This window comes from Cricetulus griseus, chromosome 8 (assembly GCF_003668045.3).
Source record: "Cricetulus griseus strain 17A/GY chromosome 8, alternate assembly CriGri-PICRH-1.0, whole genome shotgun sequence".
Taxonomy (NCBI): domain Eukaryota; kingdom Metazoa; phylum Chordata; class Mammalia; order Rodentia; family Cricetidae; genus Cricetulus; species Cricetulus griseus.
This window is the reverse complement of record NC_048601.1, coordinates 74,250,306-74,263,422: the sequence shown is the minus strand read 5'-3', so window position 1 is coordinate 74,263,422 and position 13,117 is coordinate 74,250,306. Positions and strand designations below refer to the sequence as shown.

General features: G+C 52.4%; 2 protein-coding genes across 2 annotated transcripts; both read right to left on the bottom strand.

Moving 5' to 3' along the window:
- Positions 1–1,036: 1,036 nt before the first annotated feature.
- Lbx2 (ladybird homeobox 2) lies at positions 1,037–2,784 on the bottom strand. The gene is made up of 2 exons (XM_027429420.2): positions 2,504–2,784; positions 1,037–1,534 (listed from the first exon to the last, which is right to left on the bottom strand). Exons 1-2 carry the CDS (start codon positions 2,697–2,699, stop codon positions 1,146–1,148), a joined length of 585 nt encoding a protein of 194 aa, XP_027285221.2. The 5' UTR covers positions 2,700–2,784; the 3' UTR covers positions 1,037–1,145.
- Positions 2,785–8,140: 5,356 nt separating this feature from the next.
- Positions 8,141–10,759, bottom strand: Pcgf1 (polycomb group ring finger 1). Its single transcript, XM_027429437.2, has 9 exons — positions 10,606–10,759; positions 10,078–10,183; positions 9,795–9,947; positions 9,569–9,640; positions 9,330–9,435; positions 9,148–9,181; positions 8,955–9,041; positions 8,368–8,448; positions 8,141–8,290 (listed from the first exon to the last, which is right to left on the bottom strand). Exons 1-9 carry the CDS (start codon positions 10,696–10,698, stop codon positions 8,243–8,245), a joined length of 780 nt encoding a protein of 259 aa, XP_027285238.1. The 5' UTR covers positions 10,699–10,759; the 3' UTR covers positions 8,141–8,242.
- Positions 10,760–13,117: the final 2,358 nt, after the last annotated feature.

The following is a 13,117-nucleotide window of genomic DNA, read 5'->3' as shown; positions in this document are numbered from 1 at the left end:
TTCTTGTGTGAAGACACCAGGATATCTCCTGCCTTCCAGCCTTATTCATCCTCCTTGGAATCTCCTATTCTTGGCCCTCCACCTGCAGCTGAGGCCCTAGCTATATGGTGGTCTCCTAAAGACTGGCAGGGTGGGCCTGTAACTACTCAGTACTCCCTGTCCCTCCCCAGTGCCTCTGCAGGAGGGCGATCAGTGGCCAGCAAAATGAATGTCAGAGATGTCAGCAGTGGGGTCAGGCTAAGATATCCTTGTGACAGTCAGAGATACTTTGAGCTCCTCTCATGAGTCAGGTGTGCACAGCCCCTATGCCTCCAAACCTGGACAGAAATCCCAGAGGTAGAAGTGGGCGTGCCCTCTCTCCAGACCCTGGTATGTCACTATGTCCCATCATAGAGTTCTTTGATTATTGGTGTGAGTGTGTGGGTGGGTGGGTGTGGGTGTGTGATGTAGCCCAGGCTGACCCAAAACTCTTGATCCTCCTACCTCCACCTTCCAAGTGCTGGGATCACGGGTGTGCACCCACACTAGGCTTAGTGTGGAGCGTTTAATGCAGGGAACCTAGTAAACCTTGATTAAGAGCAGGGAAAGCAAAGAATCACGTTATCACATAGGGACAACACAAAGTTTAATGTTGAGGTTTCCAAGTCTGCGGACAGAGTCCTGGGAACAAAGGTGGCCAGTAGGGGGTAGTGGCCCGGAAGCCACCACTAGAGTCCTGCCCACTTCCTCTCCACCCAGTGTAAGACAGCCGGAGGGGTTCTCCGAAGGGTAGCTGATGCTTTCGTCCAAATCCTGACCACAGGCTTCTTTTGGAAAATGAGCATAGCCAGACACCTACCTTTTAGGGTTGCTACCAGGGCTAAAAGAAGCACAATGCTTTAAAGGAGCCGCAAAACAGAACCAATTTCCCAGTAAGTAGCAGGTTGCGTTGGTTTGGGCTACGGGCATCCGGGATTGGGGCACCTTGAAGCAGAGCAGCGGTTTTATTCTCAACGAATAATAATAATAAAAAAAGGAGTGTGGCCTGAGGGACAGATCAGGGCTAAGTGGGTCTCTCCCCTCCACCCCGGAACCCAGACAAGTCCCTTAGTATAGTATAGAGGAGTCCAGGGTCCTGGAATTCAGGGCTGGCGGAGGCTTTGCTTTCAATCGTCCACTTGTATCTCTTCATCCGATAAGTGGGGCTCGGAATCAGGCCCTGTAGGGCCAGAGTCAGGTCTTGAAGCACTGTCTGGCAGTGCCAGGTGGCACAGGACTCCCGGAGACAACGCGCACAGAGAGGCCACGTCGGCGCGCATCTCCTCCACATCCCTCTTGAGCTTGGCGCGACGGTTCTGGAACCAAGTGACTACTTGCGCGTTGGCCAGGCCCAGTCGTGCAGCCAGGCCGTCGCGCTCTGATGGTGCCAAGTACTTCTGGAAGACGAATCGTCGCTCCAGCTCCAGCACCTGCTGTGCAGTGAACGCTGTACGCGACTTGCGCCGTCTCCGAACACCAGCGCCAGGACCCGGAGGCGCCTCTGGGGCGATTCTGCCTGCCGGGATGGGACAGAAATTTTAGTTTCCAGCTTTTGGAGAAGCTGTGGTCCGGGTGGAAAGGCTAGGGTCGCAGGGCTCAAGAAGGGTGGGGGAGGGCCAGCGTCACGATCCCTATACCGGGTCAGGCCAGGGATTTCGCAGAGCAGCAGGCCTCTGCAGTGCTGGAGACAGAGAGATAAAATTGCTCGTGCAGGGGAGTGGGTGGGACTGACCAGAGAAGATCTGGTGCAGGGGTCAAGGCCGTTTGGAAAAGATCCTCTGACGCCTTTTGGAGCTCCAGGTTGCGTTGGTAGTAAGGTTAGAGACTAGATTGAGGTCGGGTGACCCACCCGGCTTGGTGGCCATATAAAGCCCTCCGTTTATGCGTCCTTAAAAACACTAGCTCCCTCTCCGGGATCCAAAAAGGGACACAGTGGAAGCATGGGGAGGGAAGGTAGGCAGAGGGGCCATTCATATGCCCAACGCAGCTGCAAGGACCTTCTTGCATGGGCTCTAGAAATGACCCGCTCAGCTGGGGCTAGCGCTGGGGCTGGGGCTAGATGGTCGTGAGGTCTCTGGAGCCTCGTCCTAGCCCTGCCTACAGCTTAAGCCTTTTGTCTCCTCCGCAGCCTTTCTCGGTCGCGATTGCCCCGCATACAGCGAATGAGCATCATTAGCCCAGCCTGGCAGTACCCCAGGGCTCTGCCCCCCCCACCCCGCCCCGAGCAGCTGCAGGGTCTAGGAACTAATATTGGAGACTTGCGGGGCCTGAGATGCAACACCTGGGCAGAGGGCAGGGCTGGGTAAAAATGACCGGCCAGGGTTGAACAAAACTTAGCGACTGGGGACGAGAGAGAGAGAGAGAGAGAGAGAGAGAGAGAGGAGAGAGAGAGAGAGAGAGAGAGAGAGAGAGAGAGAGAGAGAGAGAGAGAGAGAGAGAGAGAGAACTGAACTAATTCAAGTTCGCGACCTTTCTGGCGGTGTACCTTCAGAAAGTTGCAGAGAGCGCGGGTCACGGCCCAGGAAGGTTTTACTAGTCAGCTCCTCTAGCGCGCACAGTGGCGATGCGGGATCAGGGCTGGCCTCGGGAAGCTGTGGCGCAGAAGGCGCTCTGGGGACCATGCTCGGGCCTAGGATGTCTGAGATGCTGAAGGGTGTCCGGCGCTGGCGTCCAGAGTTCATGGCAAGCCGGCTTGTAACGATCCCGCCTTCCGCTGCTCTTGGCTCCACAATCTCCTCGAGGCCCCAGCGCTCAGCTTCCGATCTGGGCCCCCTGTCTCCGACCCGCCCCCTAGAGCTGGGTTGGAGCCCCATGTCCCCTCCTTCTGCACCCCCACCTCCCTCTAAAGGCCGTAGTAAGTCTGGAGCCGTAGGTGTCCTGGCAGCCTTATTCCTTCTATAGGGTGGAGAGAAGCCGGTGGCTTCTGGCTTTGGGGTATAGTTCTGTGTACATTCAAACTGGACTTTACTGAATTCTGATTGCTGCTTGGCTCACCACATACGCTCTGGCTCATAAACTCCTGGGCAATAAATTGCTTTCCCTGACCCCAAGGGCTGGGGATTTTCAGAGTTCTTAGAGACAGGATCAGGGCTGATTATGTTAGGATCCTGCGAACCTTAGTATCTTCAGTATCCTAACTTGGCCTAATCTTCCCCACCTACCCCTGAGAAAAGGTCTTAAAGAGAACATGGCAGATGGAAATGGTTGCAGTGTGGGGGTTCCGGTCAATACTTTTGAGAACCTGGCCTAGTGGAGCGACTGTCATTAAAAGATACCGCAAGGAACGGGGCAGGTGAGTTTGCCATGCTGTAGTCTAGAGGTCCCAATAAGTTAAAACACACCAAAAAAGCTTCCAGAGACCTGGGCTGGCACTACTGCTCAGGAGTCCCTTGCTCCCAGGACTGATCTCCACTGAGAACCTGTTCATCCTGGCTCACCATGTCTGCCTTGGTCATTTTAAGCTCTCATAGCTCAGGTGTGGTTTCCCTGTGGTCACTCTCCAGGAAGACAAATTGAAGGGCAGACCTCACTCCAACACAGTCAGATCATGTGACAGGCATCACTGGCAAGTTAGACTCAAACTCTGAGGCCTGATCTGTTTGTTGCTTTTTGTATTCTCTGTCCCTGCATTTATTCTCACCCGAGTTACAACTCCATAATCATCTGGAATTGAAATAAGTCAGGTCTGGGTCAGTGAGGCTGGACAGACCTGGGTTCTCTTTCTACTATCTCCACCTCAAATAGCTGGAGGCTTCACAACTTAGGGGCATAGAGACTCAGCTACTCCCAAAGGGCATGCCAATATTCTTTTTAAGTTGTTGTTATTATTATTGTTGTTGTTGTTGTTATTATTCTGAGTCAGGATCTCACTGTATAGCCCTAGCTGCCCTGAAGTTTACTACGTACACTAGGCTGGTGTCCAACTTATCCAGACTAAAGTTGCTCAAACTCAAAGTAATCCTCCTGGTTCAGTTTTCTGTGGAGTGAGCTACTGTGCCGAGCCAAGACTAGCATTCTATTTATGTTTTGTTGACAGCTAAATGAATATCCAGAACAGTCCCCCCTCCCAGACTATTTCCCATGCCACTTTTCCTGTAGGCATTTGTGTCTCCCACAGTTTTCAGTGTCTATTCCCTGGGGCAAGTGTAGCTTAGAGCTGGGGTGCCCCAAATTGTATTTATGAGATCCTGGGAACCTGAGCCAAAGGCTCCTTGACAATAGGATACTCCCCTTGATAGTAGGATAGCAAAGGGTCCCCTCTGATGACACCCCCAGGCTTCAGGCATCCAGACCCTCCTGGAAGCCTGGAGATGCTCCTGAAGCTCAAGGAGCCACTTCAGGGTCAGAGAGCAGAGCCAGGCCACGGTGGAAAGCTGAGCTGCTTCAGAACCTTGTTAATTGGTTATTAATGGAAGGGAGAGTAGGGGAGGGCAGTGGAGAGTCTCTGCTGCAGGCCTCAGTCCTCAGTGCAATCCTTGTGGTTTCACTTAATCTGCAATTAAAGCAGATCCCAGGAGGCAGAAGGAACTGCCCTACTGCATCCCAGTCCTGTCACCCAAAAGACACTGCAAGCTCTCCTCACATATCCATTATGTGGCTTTTATGTCCTTTTTACCTCTGCTCTCAATTACTCCTGTGTGTGTGTGTGTGTGTGTGTGTGTGTGTGTGTGTGTGTGTGTGTGGTGTAGTGTGGGGCTCTCCTGAGGGGCTTGGCCTTCCTCTCCTGCCCACCTCCTCCCTTCAGCAGATGGGCTCAGGTAATGGATGGGACTGTCTTCAGACACAAGTTTGGGGGAGGAAAGAGAAGTGGAGAGGTTAAAGGGAAGATGTCCCAACATCAGAGACTGACTAAGGACATCCCAATGCCGAGGGACTAGTCCAGACGATCCTGGGGCCATTGAGGGGGCTTCTCCTGGCTAAGCATCTGGAACATGATCTGGGGAGAAACCGGATCCACAGAAGGGGACCAGAGGAGGGTGAGTGATTAATGAGGGATGGTAACAGATTAAACCTGGGCTCTGGGCTTGAGGGGAGTGAGTGGATCAGCTGTCTCATACTTTCCCCTGCAGAAACTGGGGGGAGCACAAAAACTTCCTGATGCCCAGTTGTTTTGCACCTGTGGTGATATTTTGTTTGTGACCTAACAAATAAAGCTTGCCTGGAGATCAAAGAGGAGCCAGCCACTAGAGAGACTGAAATCCTGGAATCCTCAGACTGAATGCTCTGAGCTCCTGTCTCCTCCCACCTTATATTCCTCTCTCCTCCCAGCCATATCACTCCTGTCTCCACCTTCCTAGTGCCGGGATTAAAGGCGTGTGACTCCCAAGTACTTGGATCAAAGGGTGAGCCATCACCCCCTGTCTCTGTTTCTCTTTTAGATTGGATCAATCTTGTATAGCCCAAGGTGGCCTTGAACTCACAGAGATCCTTCTGCCTCCCCAGTGCTGGGATTAAAGGTGTGTGCCACCACTGCCTAGCCTCTATGGCTAATTAGTGGCTTAGCTCTGCACTCTGATCTTCAGGCAAGCTTTTTTAGAATACAAACAAGATATCACCACATGGACCCACAGGTCTAGCACCCAGGGGTCCTAGAGGATCCAGGCAATTTCTTTCGTCTCCAGACTTCTCTATCTTTCCCCATTGTCCCTCCAGACACTTCAGGGACCTTTTAAACCCCTCTTAGAATATAAGAAGGGATGCTCACACTCGGACCTTCATCCCTTCAGAGACTCACCTGTCACCTAATGGTGGACAAAGAACCTTGCCAGAAGCCGTGCACCCATGTGTCAGAAGTAGTGGCACCCACCTTTAATTCTAGCACTTGGGAGGCAGAGGCAGGTGGATCTCTGTGAGTTCCAGGCCAGCCTGCTCTAAAGAGCTAGTTTCAGGACAGCCAGAGCTGTAACACAGAGAAACCCTGACTCGAAAAACAAACAAACAAACAAAACGTATTTTCAGAGGCTGGGAATATAGTTGGTAGAGGACTTGCCTAGCACACACACAAAAAGGAATAGGAAAAGAAAGAAAAACAAGCAAGGTGTGTGGGAAAGAGAGGTCCCTCCATCTCTGGGTTGTTTTCTTTTGGGGGTTAGAATTGAAACAAGGTCTTCTCATATAGCCCGGGGTAGCCTAGAACTCACAGCAATCCTCTTAGCTCAACCTCAAAACCACTTGCACTCAGCTTGGGGCAGTTTTCTTTTTCAGATTGTGTATCTTTCAGATTGTGTATCTACGTGGTGACCAGATCCATTGAGTTCTGCACCCCCCCCCCAGAAGCATAGGCGTGATTTCCCAATATGAGATGCAAGTGACCTTGGGGTCATGGTGGGAAAAGAAAAAGGAGTCTGCATTCGTAACCACTGGAGATGCAGGGCAGCCACTGCCCTGACAGGACAAAGATCGCAACCATCCACCGTTCCAGCCAGATCCAGACCTTAGCACTTTCAGTCATCCCGAGCCTCAAAGCAAAGGCCACATCTCCAAGCATGGATGCTTAAGACTCCTGAGCTAGGACCCTAGTCTTCAGACCCGACTTAATTAAAACGAAAATATTTATTTAGCTTCCGGGTGCGCGGGGCAGGGCGGGGTGGGGTGGGGGGTTGTACACCGGGTTTTGCATTTACAAGTTGCTCTCTGACGTTTTTAATTTTATTTTTTAAAAATATACTTTAAGAATTTTATACTTTGCATTTGGATCATATTCAACCCCAATTCCTCTGATTTCCTTTTTGTTGCTGAGCTGCAGCCATGTTCAAGAGCAAGCACCTTTGCAGCATGCGGGCAGGAGTGGAGGTGGGGGCGGGCGCACGACACACACACACAGACTGAAATCTAACTCCCCAAGTGCTGCGCTTAGCAGCGCTCCTCCTTGCTCCTGCCCACCCCTCCATAAGAAACTTGGGGTGGGCGAACAAACCCTTGAAAACACGCTGGGTGCTGCGTGCTTGCGGACTTCAGATTCCGGAAAGTAGCAGGGAAACACTATTGGGATATTTAACCCAACAAGTGCTGCTGTTGAGGTCAGCTTCTGGGAACAGCTGTTCTGCGAGGGGGAGGGAGTCCCTGGAGAAGATGAGACTGTCATCCACCCCTCCACACATACACTTCAGCTTTATAGGAATGAGGCATGGAAACGAGAGGCTTTGGGGATACATTCCCCACCCAGATCCCTGTCATCTGCGTCAGACATTGAAGGACTTTTTGTTGTTAGAGACGCTCACCCGGAGCTGCTGGTAATACTCCTGCCTCAGCTTTTGTCTGTTGGAATTTATAAAGAAGAGTCGCGAGGTCTAGCTCATCTTCTAAAACACTTTTGCCTTAGCCCTATATTCTTCACGTGTCCCAAGAGACTTGGTAAGGTTTCCAGACAATATAATGAAAGTGGAAAAGTTCCAGATGCAGCTTGGTTTTTGTTTGTTTTTCCTTCCTTTGGGTGGGGCCATACTTATTGACTCTCCCATAGAACCAGGACACTGACTGGGATTACTGCCAGAGCCCCAGCATGTACAGTGGGCTTTGAGAGACAATCTATGCCCTCGCCTGACCATGCCCCTCTTCTGAAGCTCCTTCCCCCCTTAAAACTCCTCTTGGTGTCTTCCACTAGGCTCCTTCTCAACCACCCCTCCCCATCTCAGCTGCACTGACTCTCCATCCCTAAGGCTAGCTGCCTCTGTTTACAGCTGGCCTGGGCTCAGATCTGCCCTGCTAGATGCCATTTATGGGGTCTTTTTTTTTTTTTTTCTTGTCTCTATTTCCCAGGCTACAGAACTAGATGCAATTATTTGGATTTTTCCATAAATATTACTCTTCATCCTCTTCAGCCCTGTAGTGGTCACATGCCCTCCTCTTTTGAAATGATGTGTGTGACATTTCCTCCGAGGCTGGTACCATATATTGCACCACACGAGGACAGCAAGAGCTGCCCATCTAGACAGCCTTCCCTCACCAAAAAGGCCAGGCTCCAGTTCACCGTGGGTCTCTACCCCTCTCCTTCAGCAAGTCACTGAGGACTTTTGGTAGATAAAGAAGACCCTTCCAGTGAGTGTGAGGAGACTGCTGAGAAACCAGGACACAGGCCAAAGCCTGAGTGTGCAGTTGAGTGGTTAAGAAGGAAGATGAAAAATGCTTTTTAAAAGCTTTTATTTCAAAAAATAAAGCCACAGTTAATTTCACATAAATATCTGGGGAGGGGTGGGAAGGGGGTGGAAGCAAGCCTGGCTGGCCCCTACCTCCTCTTCTCTTTCACACTGTATTGTAAAAGCAAAGGCGATGGCTGAGGAGAGAAGCGGAAGAAGAAATGAGTGGGCTATTAGCATCTGCAGGGCCCTCAGCCCACTGCACCTGGCTTACCTTGCCGAACCAGCGGGACAGCCATAGCTGCTTCATGGTCATGTGATCAGGGAGAACCTCATTGTCAAAAAGGAGCTGTACCTAAGAGGGAGATGGGGCAGAGACTGTTCCCTGGGCTCTGTCCCTTGTGTGCGTTTATGTCTGAACAACTCTGGGTGTTACTCCTCAGGCTCCATCCACCTTTTTTCTTTTCTGAGACAGGCTCTCTCACCCACTGGCCTGGAATGCATCACGTAGGGTAGGCTAGCCACAGACCCAGGGCTGGGACTACAAGTTTGCACTACCTCACTAGGCTGTTTTGGTTTTGTTTTAGGTCTGGGGATTGAACTCTGGTCCTGGTGCTTACAAGACAAGCACTTTACCCACTAAGCTGTCTCACCAGACCCCTCTCCCACTTTTTTTCATTTCTGAAGACAAGGTCTTACTCTGGAGCCCAGACTGGCCTGGAATTTGCTATATAGCTATGGCTAACCTTGAAGTTGAAGTAATCTTCCTGTCTCAGTTTCCTTCCAGACACAAGCCACAAGCCAGACATGCCCCTCCGCTTTCAGTCTCTGTTCTTCATATAACATAGTGGGCTTACTTACATGTTGTGGATTTAGCATTAGGCGGTGACACAGAACCCTCCGGAGATGGCGTACCTCAGCTCTAACAGAGCATCGGACATATTTGTTCTAGGGTCAGGGAAGGGAGGAAGAGGACAGGTGTGTGAGGGAAGGGTTTCTGGGAGAATCTCTCCTTCAGAGAGCCCCCCCACACACACACTTCAGCCCCTCTCACCTGAAGGACATTTTTATTCTTGTCTTTGCCAGAACTGGATGGAAACAGAAACCAGTTAGGGGATTCCATTTTTCCTCTCCCCCAACGGATACTCCCTCATCCCCTGGCCTTTCCCTAAGTCCCTCAGCTGGTTCTGGGTCACCAACAGTATCACTTCATACAACCTCTGACCTGCCCCTCACCTCAGCCGCTCCAGGCATAGGCTCAGCTGCTCATCATAGCGATAATAGTGGGCTTTAGAGTGGTCAAAACTGCTGAAAGGGAGGCCAAGGTTGCTCAGGGCTGGCTCTGAGAAAAAGTAGACATTGAGAAGGCTGGGGGATTCCATGCCCCCTTTTCCCCAGAGAGCAAAACTGGGCAGAAGAAATGCTCTGAGGGTTTTATTTGCCCCTCCTCCCCCAAATGACCACCAAGGACATACCTTCCCCACTGGGCTGGGTGACTCTGTCCAAGCCTCGGGACTGATAGAATTCCCGAATCCGTTTCTCTTCACCTAGGAAGGGGTGAAGGGCGGCCATATTAATTCTCTTTGTCCTGGCTGTTGACCTCTTTTATCTAGACGATGCCCAAACAAAGCTGTTGTTCACTTCAAGGTGCCACCCAGCATTAGAGTCGGGAGGCCCTACAAACACAAGGCGGCCACTCACTGTCTTGCAAGCCTGGTACTAGCTTATACACTATGTCCTGCATGACCCGATCCAGCTTGAGGTTGAGCAGCGGCTGCGTCTCGTGGATCTTGATGTTGCACATGGGGCAGTACTTGCTGGTCTGCAGGTACTTCACAATACAACTTTTGCAGACTGTAAGAGGAGAAACGCAGACGCTCAGGCCCTTTGGGACCCCAGACACTTAGGGGCGAGTGGGGCAGGCAGCACAGAGGCTTGCAGCCAGCTTGACGAGGACAGGGCAGGCAGGATCCGGGACACTCACAGGTGTGGAGACACTCTGTGATGGTGGTGGCATCCACGAAGTAGCCGGCACACAGGCAGCAAACGATGTGTTCATTCAGGTCTTTGATCTTCACCCGGACCTCCTCCTGCAGACACACCTTCTGTCACTCCTCGGTCGGTCTCGCAAGCCCTCCCCACCTCACCTCTGTGGAGCACTTCCCAGCTCCACAGCAGTTCCTGTCACTGGACTCGGCCGTCAGGCCCATGGGAGGGGGGGTGGGAGACGAGCTCCCCCTCCGCCCAGCAGAGGGCTCCGCGCACAGCGGGTGCTCTCTTCTCGCGGACTCGCCTGACCCTCCTTTCCCTAGGGAGACCAGACGCCGTCAGTGACACAACGCGCAGGCGTCCTAGTCCAGCGTTTGGCAACCCGGCCGGAGTCGCGCGTGCGCACTGCGCGCCCCATTGCTGCGCAGGCGCACTGGGCTCCCGTCCCGCCACCGCCCGTCCTCTCGCCCGCTGGGGTTCGCACAGCTAACGGACCCCAGCAGTCACCCCGCCGCCCCTGCACCTCGTTCCGTAGCGGGTCCATCTTGTACACTGACTGGAGCTGGTTCCGAAGCCTCATCGCGATCGCAATCTGGCCCCCCTGAGGAGACGCCATCTTAAAGGCTGATCCCAGCCCGCCACTTCCGGTACCGCCTGCGGGGCGGGACTTGTCGCATAGCAACGAGGGCCTCAACTCCTCCGGATTGGCTGTCTTCCGGCACACCCCGCCCTCACCCCTTCTCTCGCTCGCTCGCTCGCTCGCTCTCTCTCCCCGTGTGCTCACCTGAGCCCCCTGGTCCCCCCATCCCCGTGGTCTTTAGTGAGTTTGGGGGGGATGTGGAGCGGAGTCCCGGTGTCGCCCGCTCCCGGGGGCCGTGCTTCGCACAGCGCGCACCGGACCTCTGGACCAACTTCAGGAGTTTGTGATAGATGATAGCCTGTGCCTCCTCTCCCCCGACCCCGAGGCCGGGCGATCGCCGCCCGCTGCCGCTCGGGAGAGTGGGAGACCCGGGACGCGACCTCGCCTCAGACCCCGGGTCCTCACCCTGCAGGGCGGTCCTGCTCGGCTGCGGCGTCAGCTGCGTTCGGGTGGCGGGCCTCCTCCCCGCTCCGCCGCCGCGGGAGTTGCTCCCGGCTTCGCCAAGTCTCGGAGAGGGTGCCTTGGGCGGGGTGGAGAGGGAGAGACCCTCCGGGAACGAGCCGATCTTACCCCCTTACCCTCCCTGCTGCCGGGGGTGTGTGTGGGGGAATAGGCCCTGGTTAATGATGATGATTTAATCATCGGCGCCTGCGGAGGCCTGGGATAGACTAATGCAGAGCAGATGCCGAAGGAGGAGGGGAGGACTGACAGCGAAGACAGGACCCTCGGGCAAGCGAGGAGCGAGCGCCTGCAGTAGCATAGGCCCAGGCCCGCACTGGGGGAGGACGGACGCAGGGGTCCCCCGGGACTGGTGGTACACTGTTATCACTGAGTTGTTCTTAACGTCGAGGTTAAAAAGAAAATAAATTTACTCTGAAGCGTTGTTAGCACCAAGTAAAACTGGGAGAGTGGAGCCAGAGGGGAGGTACCACCAGAACACTAAAAGGCTTTCTGGAAAAGATGGAGCTCCCTGTGGGCATGATTGACACATGGATGAGGGGTGTTAAGTGTGAAGGATAGGATAGAAAGGCAGCGTGGAAGGGAACGATCAAGAAAACAGAGGCTGTGGATTGGGAGTGGCAATAGAAGGAATGGGGCCTAAAAGGGATGATGGGATGATTAGATTGATGGCAACAGGTACCTGACGGAATGGAGAGAGTGTGTGTTACCCCACGAATGGAATAAAATTCCTCTTCAGAATGGAATGGAGTATATAACAGTCAAGGAAGTATTAATGACTTGTTAATTAACTAATTAAGGCTATGGTTTACCTCCCTGGTCCAAAGTACCGTCATCACTACTAAGACATTGCAGGTCTTGACTGCTCTCTTCCTATCCTCCACTGCTCCCTCTTCAGTCCCTTCCCACAACCCCACAGCATGGAAAAGTGATTCAACGTTTTGATGGATGTTTCTTCCTTTTTTGTTTTTGTTTTGTTTTTCCAGACAGGAATTCTCTGTATTGCTTGGAGCCTGTCCTGGAACTCGTTCTGTCGACCAGGCTGACCTCAAACGCACAGAGATCCACTTGTTTTTGTCACCCGAGTGTTGGGATTAAAGGCATGAGCCACCACCACCGGGCTTGATGGATATTTCTTATTTTGATTGTGGGGTTAGTTTAATGGGCATTTACATTTGTGGAGACCAGTCAGAGTATAAACTTTAAAAATTTGTAGCTTAGCAGGGTCGTGGTGGCGCATGCCTTTAATCACAGTTCTCAGGAGGCAGAGGCAGAGGCAGGTGGATCTCTGAGTTCGAGACCAGCTTGGTCTACAAGAGCTAGTTCCAGGACACAGAGACACAGTTCTAGTCTCCAAAGCCACAGAGAAACCCTGACTCAACCTCCCCTTCGCCCCTACCCCCAAAACAATCAGGGTGTTGAGCCGAGTGTGGTGATGCACACCTTTGATCCTAGCACTCAAGGCAGAGAGAGGCATTTGCATCTCTGAGAGTGAAGCCAGCCAGGTCTAAAGAGTGAGTTCCAGGATAGCCAGAGCTACACAGAGACTCTGTCTTGAAAAAACCAAAAACTAAAAGAAAAGAAATCAGATTATTTTATTTCCTTTTTCTGTTTAAGATATTTTAATAGCCCTGGGGTTACAGCTCTGTAGTAGAGTGCTTGTCCCAGGCTCTGGTCATTCCTAGGAACACATACAAACCCAGGGCCTGGAGAGATGGCTCAGATGTTAAGAAAACTGACCGTTCTTTCAGAGGACCTGAGTTCGATTCCTAGTACCCACAAAAAGGTTTACAACAATTTGTCACTCCAGCTGCAGATCCAATACCCTAGTTTGGCCTCCACAGTCACTATACCATGTTTGTGGTACAGAGATATACATGAAGGCAAAACACTCATGCACATAAATCTAACAAAATAAAACAAAGTCCCCCTAAAC